Here is an 18,708-nt window from a genome sequence, read left to right as displayed (position 1 = left end):
TAACACATCTTTTTGCTGTATTTTTACATAGCTTTAACAACTTATAACTTTGCAGTTCTATCAGAAATACATTAAAATTAGGTTTATTTTCTGACCATTTCATCTTGTGAATAAAGAATCTTTCATAAATAGAAATAGAAGTTTGTTGCTTTTTATTACAAAGGTTCTTAAGACTTTTACATTGCCAAAAAATATGAAGGGCATAAAAAATAACACTGGTTAATGAAAATTTATTAAATTATTCATGAAACATGAGTAGAACAAAATTGTGTGCAAATCGTTAGTAAAATTTTTGTGTAAATTGTGTAATTTACACACACTTGTTTTTGCTCATGTTTCATGAATTAGGCAAATTTACTGCTCCAACACTACACTGCATGTTAGCATTTCTATAAGAGTTTATCTGAATGTAAGCATTTAAATGTACATTTTAAGCATAAAATATAGGAACGATGCCTTCAATGCATTGAGCATTGCTCTATAGATTTAAATTCTTTTGTACGGTTTGTTTGAAAAACTTATACAGTCAATTAATATTCTATAAGGATTTATAAGAGTATTGAGGCATAAATACAAGTATGTGTCTAGTGCCTTTTATTGAACACTAAATAAATAGAAAAAGATTGAAGTTTGACCTTTTTTTACTAAAAAACCTCACACAGGTCAATGAAAATGTAGTCAATTTGCCTTATCATGACACGAGCAGAACACACTTTTAGTGTAAATCATTAGTAAAACCATTCTTGCATAAATTGCCCCATTTATTTCAATGGGACAATTTACATAAGAATGCATTTACACAAACATTTTAATACTCATGTTTTATGAATAAGGCTCAGTGAGTTGTCTCAGTCACTAAACTGCATGTTTTAGTTTGCACATCTAAAAGAGTATTGCCATATGGGTGCAAGCATTTCAATGCATATTTTATAAGCATACAATGTAGTAGCGGTGCCTTTTACACACAGAATGATGCAGAGACTAGCATTGTTCTTTAGATTTATATTTTTTTGTATAGTGTGACGAGGAGGGCGTGGCCAGGCGTCCATCCTTACAGCCCAGCCACACCCTCCTCGTCACATATCCCTCTCCCGGCTGATTGGGTTAACTCAGCGCCAGGCGTCCATCCTTACGGCCCGGCCATGCCCGCCTTGTCACATATAGTTTGTGTGAAAATGTTTAACACTGAAGCATATCTATATGCTTGTATACATTTATAGGAGTATAAGGTCAATAAATATACTATTAGCATTTTTATAGCATGGTACATGTATTTGTCCGGTGCCTTAATATCAAATAAAAGCAAAACCAGATTGAAGTTTGACGCTTTTATTACAAAGATTCTTGTAAAGTTCGTTGTGATCTGACATTGTTCTGGCAAACCACTTCTTCAGTTCTCACTACTACTACTACTGCTGATTCAGATGATATTTTTTCTGGGCTGCCCCCTGTCATTTCACAGAATAGTACAACGGCGGGCGTGTCAAATACAAATGCCTCTAGAATTTTAGGTGTGCATGAAGTCTGTGGCGCGCTGTGGTGCAAGGCGAAAGTATAAATAAGGCATTATGCATATGTGGGTGTTTCTTCAACTTTGGGCTTTTTTTAGCACTGTGAACTTAGTCTCTTAAAATATTTTTTACATTCTCACTTGTTTTTTAATTTGACTATTAACAGTATCCAACAGTGTATGCACATGCATCACAGGAGATTTGTCATTTCTGTTGAAAGCCATGGAAATTCACTCCACAGTGTAATTTCAACCACATCTCAAATTCTGTATTGTGTTTAATAGATTTCACATTTTTAAAGGGATTGCTCACCCAAAAATGAAAATTCTCTCATTTACTCACCCTCATTCCATCTCAAATGTGTATGACTTTCTTTCTTCAGCTGAACACCAACAAAGATTTTTATAAGTATGTTTCAGCTCTGTTGGTCCATACAATGCAAGTGAATGGTGACCAGAACTTTGAATGTCCAAAAAGCACAAAAACAGCATAAAAATAATCCATATGACTCCAGTGGTTAAATCTATAGAGCGATCAGCCACAACATTAAAACCACCTGCCTAATATTGTGTAGGTCCCGCTTGTGCCGCCAAAACAGCGCCAACCCGTATCTCAGCATAGCATTCTGAGATGATATTCTTCTCACCGCAATTGTACAAAGCGGTTATCTGGGTTAGGGCTCTTAAATTAAAACTCTAAATTCAAATATTCATCGAATGTAAGATGAAAAAAAATGCACATTCGAATGCGAAAATTAGCATTCGAATATTGGATGTGTGCCAAGCACTGACAATGACTTACATTCTTGGACTAAATCAGACACAATGCAACGAATTAACAGAACACGGGTGTCTTACGACACGTTTTAATGCTGAATTTCCTTTTAAATTGACAAAGTGTTTGAAAAAATGCATTGCGCAATGGTCAAAGATATCCGTCTAGCACATGTGTACATAGAAAATGATGGCCCCCTTTTGGTGGTTGTGTGTTGACTATGTCTTGCTCTCTTATCAGCGTCTCGCTGCATAAGCCAGGGCTCCAGACAAAAAAATTACTTGGGAGCCATTGGCTCCTAAACTGAAACATTAAGGAGCCAAATGGCTGTTTTTAGTTGCCAAATAACAGAATTGCTCGATTTAGATAGAAAGGGGGCCTGGGTAGCTCAGCAAGTAAAGACGCTGACTACCATACCTGGAGTCACAAGTTCGTATCCAGGGCGTGCTGAGTGACTCCAGTCAGGCTTCTTAAGCAACCAATTGGCCCGGTTGCTATGGAGGGTAGAGTCACGTTGGGTTAACCTCCTCGTGGTCACTATAATGTGGTTCGCTCTCGGTGGGGCATGTGAGGAGTTGTGTGTGGATGCCGAAGATAGCTGAAGAAAAGGAAGACGGCTGATAACCCATTAATTTGGAGGTTCAATAAACCGTATATGTAGTTGAGAAGATAAGTTTGCATTCCATTTTGTCTCATAAATGTTCAAACCCTTTTCATAATTTATACAAATACAAGAGATAAAAGATGTTTTTTATTTTTTATTTAATACTGCTCTTCACAATCTACATTACAGATATTTACATAGAGTATGCATATTGTTGTGTTATCTTCTTGAGCATCAGTGAATGTTTGCACCTTGTGTAATAGTTGTGTACAAATCCCTCAATTGTCCTAAGTGTCAAAAGCTTGATTTTAATTTATATATGTATATATAAAATTGTTTTACAGTATTGCCTTAGTCTTTCTTTACTGTTACTGGATGGCCTCAGACACAGAGACTACAAGAGTGCAAATTGAAAGAAATCCCAGATGCAGTTTACTGTGCTACTTCAATCCCAATCAATTACCAGAAGAAGAAAAAAACTGGTACACAATACGGGACTTTTAATTATAAAGAAGCCCGAAATACACATGGGACTCTTATTTTGAAATGTCTGCACTCCCAGTTGTGAGCTCAGAAAGTGAATCTGATTCAAACTGCTAACCTGAGCTCCTGAGTTCAAACCCTCAGTTCTTTTCGGGTGATTCATGAAAAAGATCTGGTTCAAAAGAGTCATTTGTTCTCGACTCTCTTGCGCTGGGTTTGTTGTTACGTGTGGTGCAGCGAGCTTGTCAGAAACAGAACGGGTGAAAAGCGGTGCCAGACACACTGGTTGTACACTTTCTAAAAATATATTCAATAACTCACAAGATGATATCTGACGAAACCGCATATGAACGCACACAACCCGACTGTCGCCAACTGCGACTAGATTTTAAATTATTGTCGCAATCAATTATTTTTGGTCGCATTTGCAACCATTTTAGTCGCAGTCTGGAGCCCTGATACAGTTGTGCTCAAAAGTTTGCATACCCTGGCAGAAATTGTGACATTTTGGCATTGATTTTGAAAATATGACTGATCATGCAAAAAAACTGTCTTTTATTTAAGGATAGTGATCATATGAAGCCATTTATTATCACATAGTTGTTTGCACAATACTTGTTGTCCCCTTTCCAAACATAACGCTTATGGTTGTGACCATAAAGCTCTATTTTGGTCTTATCACTCTAAATTACAGTGTGCCAGAAGCTGCGAGGCGTGTTAAGGTGTTGTCGGGCATATTGTAACCGGGCTCTTTTGTGGCATTGGCTTTTTTCTGGCAACTCAACCATGCAGCTCATTTTTGTTCAAGTATCGTCGTATTGTGCTCCTTGAAACAACCACACCATCTTTTTCCAGAGCAGCCTGTATTTCTCCTGAGGTTACCTGTGGGTTTTTCTTTGTATCCCGAACAATTCTTCTGGCAGTTGTGGCCGAAATCTTTCTTGGTCTATCTGACCTTGGCTTGGTATCAAGAGATCCCCGAATTTTCCACTTCTTAATAAGTGATTGAACAGTACTGAATGGCATTTTCAAGGCTTTGGATATCTTTTTATATCCTTTTCCATCTTTATAAAGTTCCATTACCTTGTTACGCAGGTCTTTGGACCGTTCTTTTCTGCTCCCCATGACTCAGTATCTAGCCTGCTCAGTGCATCCATGTGAGAGCTAACAAACTCATTGCCTATTTATACACAGGCACTTATTGCAATTTTAAAAGCCACAGGAGTGGGAAATTAACCTTTAATTGCAATTAAACCTGTGTGTGTCACCTTGTGTGTCTGTAACAAGGCCAAACATTCAAGGGTATGTAAACTTTTGATCAGGGCCATTTGGGTGATTTCTGTTATCATTATGATTTAAAAAGGAGCCAAACAACTATGTGATAATAAATGGCTTCATATGATCACTATCCTTAAATAAAAGACAGTTTTTTTGCATGATCAGTCATATTTTCAAAATCAATGCCAAAATTTTACAATTTCTGCCAGGATATGCAAACTTTTGAGCACAACTGTAAGCATTATGTACATTCAGCTGTATTTAATGAAAACAATCTGGCACCACAGGTATTATAAAGCTTGAGTCTGTGGTAGTAACGCTGCTATGGCACTGGTATAGGCACTGCGTGCAACACCAAGTTAGCATAGAATCATCTTTTGAAGCGTTACTTTTCCTGTTTTTACATTTGATTTGAGAATATAAACTGGCTAAATCTTTTGACTTTATAGTTTAACGCACATTTGTTAACCGCCAGATATGTTCTTTGCAATAAACAAACGCTATAACAGTGCTGAGTAGTTTATATTGATTTGTTGTAGGGATGTGCGAGACTAGTCGACTAAACGGTTCTGATTCTGCTAGTCGTAATATTCCCCCCCATTAAACTGATCATAATTTTTACACATTTACATTTGGCTTTAGATTTTTACAGAGGCTGCACTTAAATTACTGTCATATTAATGTTACATATTTTAAATGGAATTAATAATACAAAATATTATTTTAAAAAGAGGATATCTGAAGCAGATACAGAGTTTCATTTCACCTCAGGCTGTGCGTGCTGCTTCCCTCCTCTTGCTAGAGAAGCAAACTCAGCGAAGTAGTTAGGAAATCACTTCAGTGGTGGTGCGGGAAGCGGATTTCCAAACGATATAAAGTCCCTATGGATGTTTTCACATTTTAGTCTTCTTTACATCTGTGCGTGCTTGTATGTTATTTTTCCACTGAGCAGACTTTTTCAAGCGCAGGATAGCCGCCTTAGGCGAGTCAAGTCCCGTCTTTTACCGGACCATGTCAACGTGTTAATTTTGCTCATCAAAATGGTTTTGCTGTTAAGTAGCCTAGAAAATGACTGTTTATTTTCTATGAATGCCGACTGCTTAACGGGTTAAACTATCTTTAATTCTGTGTGCACATCATGTTTGGAATACATTAGGTTTATTGTAGGCTACATCACAGGCCTATTTCTTTACATCATAACTGTATTGCTTAACGTTCTTTACCAAACAGCTGTTATATTAGATCAATAGCTAATACACGACTGCACATCGTGAAATACGCACAACTTTTCAGTGCATTTTTTTTCTCTCTCATAGATTTGGCTTAGTCTACCTGTTAATTATTTTCAACAATGTCCTGACTGTTCCGTTTAGAACAGGCTGGGTTGATCAGCAGTTACAGAAATACTCAAAACCAGCCCATCTAGCACCAACAATCATGCCACGGTCCAAATCACTGAGATCATATTTTTTCCCCATTCTGATGGTTGATGTGAACTTTAACAGAAGCTCCTGACCTGTATCTGCATGATTTTATGCACTGTACTGCTGCCACACGATTGCCTGATTAGATAATCGCATGGATGATTGTTGGTGCCAGACGGGCTGGTTTGAGTATTTCTGTAACTGCTGATCTCCTGGGATTTTCACGCACAACAGTCTCTAGAATTTACTCTGAATGGTGCCAAAAACAAAAAACATCCTGTGAGCAGCAGTTCTGTGGATAGAAATGTCTTGTTGAAGAGAGAGGTCAACAGAGAATGGCCAGACTGTTTCGAAATGACAAAGTCTACGGTAACTCAGATAATTCACTCTGTACAATTGTAGTGAGAAGAATATCATCTCAGAATGCTATTCTGAGATGCGGGTTGGTGCTGTTTTGGCAGCACGAGGGGGACCTACACAATATTAGGCAGGTGGTTTTAATGTTGTGGCTGATCGGCGTATTTTCAGAAGTGATATGATACATTGCTGTGAAATTATTTGCCCCCATCCTGATTTGTTCTGTTTTTGTATATATCTCATACTAAATTGTTTCAAAAATTCAAACAAAATCTAACATAAAACAAAGGCAATCTAAGTAAACACAAAATACAGATATAAATGATAATGTTATTTATTGAAGCAAAAAAGTTATCCAGTACCAACTGGGCCTGTGTGGAAAAAGTATTTGCCCTTAGTTACTAAATCCCCAAATCTAAGAAACTGCATTCATAATGGGGTTCAGCTGGACTAGACACACCCAGGCCTAATTTCTGCCAACCCTGTTCAATAAAATCAACACCTAAATAGAACTTAAGCAGCATGAAGTTGGCTAAAAGGTCTCACCCAGTAGCACACTATGCCATGCTTGAAAGAAATTCTAGAAATGATGAGTAGAGAGGAGAATTTATAGTAAAAAAGGACTTTAATATTGATCTGTTTCTCACCCACACCTATCATATCACTTCTGAAGATATAGAGTCTTATGGATTACTTTTATGCTGCCTTTATGTGCTTTATGTGCTTATTTTTTTCTAAAACTCTTCATTTGTGTTCTGCAGAAGAAATAAAGTCATACACATCTGGTATGGCATGAGGGTGAGTAAATGATGGGAGAACTTCCATTTTTGGGTGTGTTATTCCTTTAACATTTTTTAAATTACCATGTTTTTAAACAAGTAATAAGTTGTATTTTTATATTGGATTTTCATAGTTAAATAATGAAGGTCTGGGACAATGTGTAAAAGGCATTTAAAATTACCAAAAATAAAGATGAAGACATTGTAAAAAAAAGTTCCTAAGCCAGTTTTAATATGAGCTTCATATAACAAGAAAAAAAGTTTCAAATCTGCTTTTTTATTATTTATTTATTTTGATATATAAATCAATCCCTGTCACATGAAATTGTCCTGATAGATGAATCAGCTTTACTACATTTTTCTTTCGGACTGATATATATATATATATATATATTTATTTATTTTTTTTTTTAATCAAAGTTTACAAAGTTGTTTTAGCTCAATGGATAGTTGCTAGGCCAGTAGGTGGTCCTTTGATGTTGCCTGGGACACATTGGTGTTTACACTTCAAAAACAATGTGGTCACGTGTTTCTGACTAACTCCAATGGGGGTTTGAGTGATTGGATCGCAAATTATTTTGGACCCCGTTTACACCTGTATTTGGTGCTGTCCACTTTTGATCGGATCACTTGACGGATGCTAAAACCAGGTGTAAACTGGGCCTCTGTCAGTCAGCTGAAGGTAACTGGAGATTAAATCTCTCACTCCCACTCTTCTCCACTGTAACAGCACAAAGCATTCACCACTGCTCAGAGACTCTCCGCCTTTCACTTACTGCCTTTCCCTTTTTGCCTCACCTGCTTTCAATTCTGCCCTACAAATTCTTGTGTTTTGCCCTTTTCTGCACACTTAGACATTAACCAGAATGTCTAGCCTTTATCCAGATAGACCTAGAGCAGAATGTGCTTCCAGGACTATGTGATTTAGTCTCTGGCTCTTCAGGTCTGGCCAAGTTATCTTCAAAGAATGTGCTAAAAAAAGTGGCAGGATATGTGTGAGGATTTTCCAGGCTGCTGCTCTTCAATAGGGCTGACTGTTTATCTGGAGTGGAAATTTGTCCCTTGGCTCTGTAGTACTGCATACTGTACATGTCTCATTGTCTGTGACTGTACCTCCTCACGGCCCTATTCTTGGCGACACTGACCGAGCCTGCTATACTTGGTCTGCAGGGTGCTCAGTTGCATATATTCACTCAGCTCCAGGATAGGATCATTCATAATACTTTAAGAGATAGAATATTCATGTTTGGGTGAACTGTTAACATTTACCCACCTTCGTGTTGTTCCAAACCCATATAATTTTCCCTCAACCATGGAATACAAAAGGAGATGTTTGGCAGAATGTTAGGGAATGACAGCCAGTGTTGCAGTACTCGAGATTGGTCTTGGTCTCGAGACCGGTCTCGATACCACTTTTTGAAGGTCTGCATTTTTACTCTGTCTTGTCTCGGTCTAAGACAAAGAGGACTCAGGATTTTATCTCAAGACCGGTCAAGACCACAACTGCGGGGATATCACTAAATTGCCTGTGCATTGTCTGATTCATTTGTTAACATCATTACTGTGATTTGAAGTAGGACGTTTTACATCCAATGCAAGAAATAACTTGACTCCAACAAGCTTACGTCATCCCTCTCATGAGCGCACGTCACAGATGTACGGAAGTGAACATTTGTAGTTAAAAATTATATAAGTATTGTTTCTCAAAATAATCAATCGTTTGGGTTCAGAAGAACTTTATTTGTCGACTGGAGTCGTGTGGATTATTTTGATGCACCCTAAATATGCATTTTGGACCGTCAAAAAATGGAGTACATTCACTTGCATTGTTTGGAGGAGGCTTGAAATGAAATCCTAAAAGTCTTAAATTCTGTTTTGATGAAGAAAGAAACTCCGATACAACTTGGATGGCCTGAGAGTGAGTAAATTATCAGCAAATTCTAATTTTTGGGTGAACTATTCCTTTAACAGCTGTCACCCCTCCCTGTCCCCCTTTACACACACTCCAAGAAAGTGAATGCGTGAGACAGGAGAAGAAACTGTGGCTGTCTGAGAGATGTCAGACAAATCTTCTGTAATACAATTTGGCTACCTGAACCAGTGTTTCCCATCCACTGTGCCCACTAGTGTGCCATGGAAAATTATCAAATTCCTCAAAATAAATACTGTTTTTTTTTTTTTCTTTTCTTTTTTTTTCTCGGTATTTTAGTGAAGGCGTTGAGACGGTAGAAGAGTTTTAAAGTTGCCAATTCAGTATATTTTCTATTACAAAGTATTTTATGCAACCAGTTTAAATATTTTGTCCTTCATAACAATATTGTTCTAACAAACTCTAGTCCGCTGTCAAACACAACTCCTCACATGCCCACAAAATGATGCTTCATCATCACACTTGTAGTAAAAACATTCAGTCAGTGAACCGAATGAATGAATAGAATACAACAGGTGTATTGTTTTACTCAGACTAAAAGTTGTTTATTTGTGCACAGCATAGAGTTACAGATATTATGAACAGATGTGGCTTACTTGTCACGGTTCTCTCATAAAACTGTAATCTTCATGGAGCGCGTTTGTCATCTGAACCAGTGAATGGAGGCCGGGCGGCTGCTCCCGGGTCCTAGTGCCTGCCGGATCCAACCTCTGTCAGTGTGACTTGTGTTTTTTTTCTCTATCAACAACACGATTTTGACCAGATGCGACTTATAGTCAGGTGTGACTTTATTTCCGTATATTAATAGTAAATAAATAAATGATAAATGTATTTGCTGTGCCGTTGCAAGAATTAATTTGCAAGAACAAATCTACAAATTGGAAAAGACACATTTATTGGTTTTGCATTATCCAATTGGCGCTCTTGGCATCTGTAACCTCATTATACAGCATATATGTTACTTGCGTTTTTTTGCATAGCTGAATTTCAAACATTACGAGTTTACGCTACTAAGACCGACAGAAAACATGGACAAGTTCTTGAAAAGGAAAACTATCGATGAAGGTTATGTGGGATAGAGTTTTCCAGAAAACCTGATGTGATGCTTGCACTAAATTTGTTTTGTTTAATGTAGATGGTAAAACTTGGAAAAGGAATGTTGAATAAAGATGGTTGATTTCAGCTCCTTAGTGTTTGTTTGTATTTGTTTGCTCATAGAAAACAAAGGACAATTCAGACACATAAAATTCACCTCTGCAATGCCTTTTATTTTATCAAGACATATCTCATGGTACACTGACACACATATACACACACATATATGGCAATAAAAGAGGTGAATGAAGAGGAATCTTCATTTGTTTTCTGTGGGTGTTTTTATGGGAATGTGGATCTTTCAGATCAATTTGAGGAGTGCCTATGGTTTTCATGTTCCACATTTTATCGGAAGTGTGTCATGCAGTGTGGGACTCGCCCTGTCTTGGTCTCAACTTTGTCTCAACCCCTCAAAGTCTTGGTCTTGACTTGGTCTCGGTTTAGGTGGTCTTGACTACAACACTGAAGCCAGTCACAATTCACTTTCATTTGCACCTTTTTTTCATACAATGAAAGTGAATAGTGACTGAGATTTTCATTCTGCCTAACATCTCTTTTTGTGTTCCACATTTTGTTTTTAGTTTAGTCAGAACCGTTTTAATTTAATTTTTTTAATATCATGATTGTATAATTTGCATGACTTCATTTTTCATGAATGGTTCTTGAACGTGACTCTTAACGGAATTATCTCTTAAGACAAACTGCTGTGAGAAATCTGAACTTGAGCGTGCATTAGGTTTTTGATATTTGTACTTGTATGTCTTTGTAATGTTTTGTTTTTACCTCAGGGCTAAAGGGCTTTGCAAATGGCATTGCACTTGAGTTACTGTTTTCTCCATAGAGTCTTTGATGGGCATTACTATTTCAGTCATGCAGAGTCTCTCTTGATTTGCATAAGGCTCTGCATGCGTGTGTATTGTGTTTTAGATCTGTTTAAACATTTCTCCCCCCTCCCCTCATAGTGCCCTCTCTCTCTTGCTCTGACCAGGCCACTGGACAGTCTTTAATCTCCTTCTTTCTCTCCAAGGGGATACTACTGTAAAAAGCAAGAGTGAGCAGATTCCACATGGGTTCAGAAAAACCAATTGGCATTGGGGTAACAACAGATTTTTATAATATGTTTGTCATTTTCAGTTCTGTTAGCCTAAGCAGTGTTGCTGTTTACAATGTTTTATGCCACATTACAAGCAAAACCCCCAAACTTGGGTGGTATTTTATAATGCCCCTGTATCTGAGGCAGATAGGAAGCATTGTCATGGGCAGGTGTTCTCAGAAGAGGGCCCGTTAGCATGCCACTATTTTTTTGTCTTATCTGTAGAAATATTTCTGGCAGTGGTGCTGTTTCTGTCCTGTTGTTTTCCTCTATGCTTCTCTTCTATTTTATGTTTACAAATATGCATAAGCTCAATATTTCTGTAAAATGAAAATGTACAAATAGAGTTGGAATAACAATTGCATGTTTTTACTTTACAGATCCTCAGTTTGTGGTGTACCAGCTGAAGGTGAAAATCCACACCTCCAACCCAGCACATACGAGGCGAGAGGAGAAATACATGTACTTTGAGTTTCCACAGCCACTGCCTGTGTGTGGAGACATCAAGGTGGAGTTCTTCCACAAGCAGAACAAGATGTTGAAGAAGGTATGTGGTAGTTCCCAAATAGCTCAAGGCACTCCTACAGTTTTTGTGAAATTGATTGTTGATGTCAACAATCTGATTAGTGACCTAGAAATAGTGCAGAAATTTTAACATTTCTTAATTTCACATAATAACATACAAATCCTAAAGCTTTCAGTTTATTTCCAGGTTAAAATTAAATTTTGAAATCACATGTGTGTCATAATGTAACATTGCAATGGTAGTTAAAATTAAGCTCTTTTTTTCCATGAAACAGGATAAGATGTTTCACTTTTGGGTGAACACCTTCTTCATCCCTGGACCAGAGGAGAGCTCAGAGAAGGTGGAAAATGGAGGTTTAGTGAAGGAACTGGATGGCATCCAAACAACAGAACGGGGAGAGAATGACAAGGATTATCTAATCCTGACTTTAACCAAGAACGACTTGGATAAGGCCAATAAAGACAAAGCCAACAGATACTTCTCTCCAAATTTCAAGGTGCGTTAAGCACTGGTCCTGCACAGCCTTCCAAATGCTATTCAAGTATTTTAGCAAAATGGTACTGGTAGCCTCATCAAAAGTTTGAATAAAAAAGTGTAATAAAATGCAGTTAAAGAGATAGCTCACCCAAAAATGAAAATTCTCATCATTAATTCAACCTCATGTTTTTCCAAACCCGTATGACTTTATGCCGAACACAGAAGGAGAATTTCTCATGAATATCCCGGTTTGATTTCAATGTAATTAGCAATTCATAGAGACTTACTTTAAAGCTTAAAAAACGCACCCAAAACTGTTATAAAATTAGTCTGTGTGGCTTGTATATCATATTTAAAATATTCTTAAGGCATACAGTAGGTTTTGGTAAAAAAAAAAAAAAAAAAAAAAACATCCCAAAATTTCAGTCAAAATCTTGATGTTTGAAGTTGTTTTCCTTTTGGCTGCATTTACACTGTCAACCAATTCCGAATTATTAGTATTAGTATCTTGTTGCATTCATGTAAACAGCAAAAACACTTATGAGATTGGGTTTTTTGGCATCTGATTTGAGCCACTTCCAAATGTGGTTCTAAATCAGATACATATTCGAAATCAGGACATCTAATAATCTGATTCTCGGGGGCCTGGGTAACTCAGCAAATATTGACGCTGACTACCACCCCTGGAGTTGCGAGTTCGAATCCAGGGCATGCTGAGTGACTACAGCCAGGTCTCCTAAGCAACCAAATTGGCCTGGATGCTAGGGAGGATAGAGTCACATGGGGTAACCTCCTCATCGTCGCAGTAATGTGGTTCGCTCTCGGTGGGGCGCGTGGTGAGTTGTGCATGGATGCCTTGGAGAATAGCGAAGCCTCCACATGCACTATGTCTCCGCGCTCAACAAGCCACGTGATAAAATGTGTGGATTGATGGTCTCATACACGGAGGCAACTGAGATTCGTCTTCCGCCACCCGGATTGAGGCGAGTCACTACACCACCATGAGGACTTAGAGCGCACTGGGAATTGGGCATTCCAAATTGGGGAGAAAAAAAAAATTCTGATTCTCATATTTCTGTCATTAATATCCACTGAAAAATAATTTTCATTTACATCTGTGCATACATAAGGTTATTCTGGAGATGCGAATTGTCAAGCACACATTTTGCACTTTTTAGCCTCTTTTCTTGGATTTAATTTTTTGATCCTATGCACTGAAGCAACGTGGATATACAAGCCTTTTCTGTGTTTGGCACTGCCATTTTTTCTGGTTTTTGTCTACTTCAGATTAGGTAAGGTTAATGAATGCATGCATTTGAATTCTTGTATTAATCATTGGAGGGAGTCGTCTCTGGAGAATTCATTGTATTCTTGTGATCTTTATCAATATTTCCAAGAACAAGTTTCCAAGTTTCTTGCCGTTCATAGTTCTAACAACGCTAAATAGTCCTGAAGGACAGCTTAGTGCATCTTGGTGGGTAAAAAATGTAAACATAGTGGGTTATGTCTTAAGTGGGACAAAAAAATCAGATATGGTCAAAAGATTGGACCTGTGCAGTGTAAATGTAGCCTATGTGTTCTGCATGAGAAAGAAAATCATAAAGGGTTTGAACGACAAGAGGTTCAGTACATTTACTTTTTTGGGTGAACTATTCTTTTAAAGGACCATATAGTATAATGAAATGTTTGATAATCTGATTGTGTTTAAAAATGTGTTCCTTTTTTCCAGGTAAAGATGTACTTTACGAAAACAATAGAGGAACAATCTAACTCGGAGGCCAGCACTTCAACATCTGTAACCCCGGATGTTAGCGATAATGAACCAGATCATTATAGATACTCGGATACAACAGACTCAGATCCTGAAAACGAACAGTTCGACGATGAACAGATCACAAAAGTTTAAAATATTTTTATGGGAAGAAAAAAAAAAAAACATAAGAGTTGTATAAAGGAGAAAACTTGAATATGAACTGAAAGCAAGTACTTTTTTTTTTTTTCTCTCTCCAAACAGAAGTAGGACACTTGTCATTGGTTTTAGGGCCAAAATTGCTGACCAATATTTTAATTTTTATTCATTTGCCCATCTCCATAAGTTATCAACACTGATATTCCATGGAAGAAAGCCTCGTTAGCTTTTCTGTAAATACACTTTTATGCCGTAACACAAAAGGAAACCTCGGAATGGGAGATTGTTTATGGGAGAAATTCGGAGATCTAAATTTGCTGCTCCATTACCTTTTAAAAACCAAGGCCAGTGCTTTAATCAGCATTCATGCCCCCATGTCTGTCCTTCTCTTCTGCCCCAAACCTCCTGTCCTACCTACTGTGCAACGCTTCTCGTGCTGTTGGAAGGCTGCCACGTGTCAGCTGGGCTCTGTTGTGCAATGGAAACTGAGTCTCACCATTTTTCAGTCTGCTTTCATCGTTATTACTACTACTACTACATTTGCGGTGGTAACGATTGTTCTAAGCTACATGACATCAGGGCAGAAAACACAACAAATGGCACCACCATGTATCATCCTTTTTTTTTTAATGCAGACACAAACAACAGGGAACCCAGTTTGCAATAATGTAAACACTATAGTTCATGGAAGGTATGCATGTTATTGGAATTCGTTTCCATGTTGTCAAATAAATGGTGTAAAATGTTTTTCTAAAAGAGGTTTCGAAAGTCATTTAAGATTTGATTGTATTTTGGAGGAAGTCATTGCCATCGCATTCTCATGGCTTCTGCAGATTGGATTTTGATGGATTTTAATCTACAAACATTCCTTCAGTGGCACTTCATTTTATAATTCACAAGTTCCGCTTTCAAACTTAAACACGGGATCTTTTTGTTAATGTTTTTTTGTTCCGATTCTTGAGGTTAGGTTCTTAATGGTTCATGAGAAAGTGAATGTTCTTCAGTATGTTGGATTATGGATCAAACTTGTGTTTGGGCTCTGCGTGGCCACCGTTCACTAAAATGATTAAAAATGTGCAGATCTCAAAAACAACTTGACATGAATGAGCCAGCTCTACTATACATCATACAAACTGGTTCGATGGTGAACAGCATCTTACATTGCGTGTGAACATAGAGAAGCCCTTCTATGAATGTATCAACCTTGAATGCAAGTTTCGATTTGTCGTTCAACAGTTTTCCTTTTTTTTTTTTTCTCACTTCCAACCTTGACTGTGTCAGACATCGGATCTTTGGCTCCGTAACATGTTTGTAGCCTTATTGTGCATGATCTAATGAAATCTGGATCGTTTATTTATCCAGCAATGGTGCTTACAAACTGCCAAACTCACAATGCACAGTCATTTTCAGAGCAAAGAATCTGCAAATCTCATGGTGCAAACTGTGCATAACCGGTAGTCTCCAACAATTTGGTGTCCCTGACTAGCTAGCTAGAGTTCATGTCTTTATTTTATTCTCAAACAGGCCTCATTCCCTTTGGAATGAGCATAGTGCAGCTACAGATTTGACAGAAAGTCTTGTGCTTGCTTCAAAAATATTAAAGCCCTATATATGAGAATATTTGAGTGTATCATTTTCTTTCAAGCATGCCAAATCTTTTTTTTAACACCTGGCCAATGAGGCCAGACCAAAAAAAAAAAAAAACCTTTCTCAGTCTCTTGGGCAAGAATCTTCACTAAGGGTAGTGAGTAAGCTGCCTTTCTTGTACTGTTAATGTTCAGGCTTCATTCTTCACACCAGCCCACTGCACATGCCATACATCTCGCCTTCCTTGGAGAAAGAATACGTTTCCCAGACATGAGGAGGAAACTCGGCCTTCCTTCATGTGATTGTACACTAACCAATCCAGAAAAAAAAAACAAAAAAAAAAAACAAACCTATCAAGGATTCTCTTTTTGTTTACATTTTATCACATCACTGAAAACCTGCCAAAAATTAAGCTTGATTATTTTATTTGTTTTTAGAGGAGGCGGCGGGGCCCACAGGAGGTATTCTTTGCCTTACTTGAAGTTGACAATGCTTACTCTTCTACTGCTTTGATACTTACCATTCTGCCCAAGCACTGACTTATTTAAAGCTACTATTACACAGCAACATATTGTACTAGAGTCTAGACATTTGCACTGTTACAGGTCTTTGCAGGGTTTCAGTCAGTGGTCCACAGTATTTTATTTTTGTCAGATTTTCTCTGGAAATGCTTTGCAGCAATCAAATATAGGAAAATGGAGATGGAACGAAAAGACTGTGTATTACATTACGTTTGTCACTGTGCATCCCCATAGTATCAAATGTGTTATTAATGACTGAAAATGTTTTTTTTTTTTTTAAAGCGTCTATTTATGAAAGTATTCATTCATATTCTGGCAAAGACTCTCTGCAGGTATTCTTTTATCCTATAGTCCTTCTACAATTGTGTTGACTTCTTTTGAATGTTTAGCAGTTTATTGTCTCCACCCAAGGGCATCACGGAACAAATATGCATTAAAGGGATAGTTGACCTTAGTATGAAAATTCTGACATTAACTACTCACCACATGTTGTTCCAAACCATATTACTTTCTCTTTTCCTTGGAACACAAAAATAGATGTTAGGCAGAATGTTACCCTCAGTCACCATTCACTTTTATTGCATTTTTTCTCCATACAATGAAATTAAATTGTGACGAGGCTAACATCTACTTTTATGTTCCAAGGAAGAAAGTCATAGTTTATTGGAGAAACTATCCCTTTAATCCTCAGGCTATCTCTGTCACACAAGATCCCCCCCAACTTCTTTTCTACAATTAGGCACAGTACCCTAACATGCAAAACCTTAGACATCCTTTACGTGGCATGTGTGTGTGGAGCTCACAGGCAGCAACAAAAATAAATGTTCAGTTTTAATTAAAAATAAAGTCTTCGAAGGTGCCAGTGTATATATTTCATGTCACTCATTGCTGATTTGTGCAATATGTTGTTTTGATGCCTGTGGTTGCCACAAAGTGCCTCTTGTTTACAGTTGAAAAGTGCTTGCTTTAAAAACTGAACATTGTTACGTATGTGGATGGATGGATGGATTGGGTGGTACTGTGCACTAAATCGTCCAGCTACACCTGCAGCGGAGGGCCCTCTGGACTTTGGTCATGCTCCATTTGAAAGCATTCTCCTTGCTATCCCCCTCAGTGGTTTATTTTTTTTTTACATATTCATGTAAACTGTATATTTTCAGTCTTTAAGAAAACAGCCTTACTCCGTTTCAGTCTGTTCAGATACTATTGTGCTGTGCAACAGTTGCTCTGTGTGTAATGCCTATGCACTGAGAATACACAAACCAACCATGTATGAAATGTTGTACAGGTAATCATGTTGCTCATACAAATCACGTTTGTTTGTAATTGTATGTGTAAACTGCCCTTTATCTTAGTGTTATAAACTTCACATAAATCCAATAGTCATTCTTGTCAGTTTGTCTTTTTTATTGACTGAGTGCTTTTGATGTTAATGCATTTGAATGACCGTTGAAGTTGCATATAGCACTGGTTGAAAGTTAACTTCAATTACAATTCTGATATATTTCTTAAAGGGATAGTTTACCCAACAGTGAAAATTCTATTATTTTAAACCTATATGACTCTATTGTGGAACACATAATATTGATTACCCCAAAAATGTATTTTGTCTTGCCCCTCCTTTGCTGTAACCCAGATTTTTGTTTTTAAAGAAAAGTCTTTTGAGCAAGCAAGTCAGCTGGCAGCCATCTTTGGAATGCTCTCAGGAAGCTACTTCCAGTCATAAAAGTGCAGCTCTTATCTACTTGAATAGGGAAAGACAGAAATTGCCAAAACAGCTGATTAAAATTACGATCAAAGAACATATTTTAAATCAGCAGTAAAATCTGACAACACTGGAATCACAAATTGTGCTTATTACGCTAAAAAAAAATCCCAGCTTGTATAGCTTATGTGCATGCACATTCTCGAGTTCATTGACAGGCGATGTCTGTATCTAAAAGGTGATTGGCTCTTTTACATGTAAGGTGGGACTTCCTTTCTACATCAGTTGACTATTGGGTGTTCCAATTTCTCCCATTCATTTAAACAGAAGTGGCCCATCTCTGCTAAATAGTCTCTGGTTACAGTGAGGTACTTACAGTGGAAGTCAATCGGGCCAATTCCTAAACATTAAAATACTCACTGTTTCAAAAGTATACCAACAAGATGTAAACAATATGCATGTTAACATGATTTTAGAGTGATAAATCGCTTACTAACCTTTTCTGTGTAAAGTTATAGCCAATTTTACAACTTTCTTGCCATGACGATGTAATGTCAACAAACTTTAAAAATTTACAGCTCAAATAATACGTTTTAACAGAATTAATGTAAGTGCTTTTCTAAAATTATAAGCTTCACATTTCTGCACTTAAACC

The 18,708-nt window shown here is 37.4% G+C and overlaps 1 protein-coding gene across 2 annotated transcripts in view; it reads left to right on the top strand.

Annotated features, from left to right (window-relative positions):
- LOC127423441 (phosphatidylinositol 3,4,5-trisphosphate 3-phosphatase and dual-specificity protein phosphatase PTEN) overlaps nucleotides 1-17,734 on the top strand; it is a 33,042-nt gene extending 15,308 nt beyond the window's left edge. Inside the window, exons 7-10 of one of the 2 annotated variants that reach the window (XM_051667739.1) lie at nucleotides 11,263-11,331; nucleotides 11,709-11,875; nucleotides 12,129-12,350; nucleotides 14,061-17,734. In XM_051667739.1, the coding sequence (XP_051523699.1) occupies nucleotides 11,263-11,331; nucleotides 11,709-11,875; nucleotides 12,129-12,350; nucleotides 14,061-14,237 (635 nt within the window). In that variant the 3' untranslated portion in view covers nucleotides 14,238-17,734. The remainder of the gene's footprint in view (nucleotides 1-11,262; nucleotides 11,332-11,708; nucleotides 11,876-12,128; nucleotides 12,351-14,060) is intronic. The other variant, XM_051667740.1, reaches the window with a different exon arrangement.
- The last annotated feature ends 974 nt before the right edge of the window (nucleotides 17,735-18,708 follow it).

The sequence above is a fragment of the Myxocyprinus asiaticus genome, chromosome 32 (assembly GCF_019703515.2).
Source record: "Myxocyprinus asiaticus isolate MX2 ecotype Aquarium Trade chromosome 32, UBuf_Myxa_2, whole genome shotgun sequence".
Taxonomy (NCBI): domain Eukaryota; kingdom Metazoa; phylum Chordata; class Actinopteri; order Cypriniformes; family Catostomidae; genus Myxocyprinus; species Myxocyprinus asiaticus.
The sequence above is the reverse complement of the archived record's forward strand: the minus strand, read 5'-3'. Positions and strand labels throughout refer to the sequence as shown.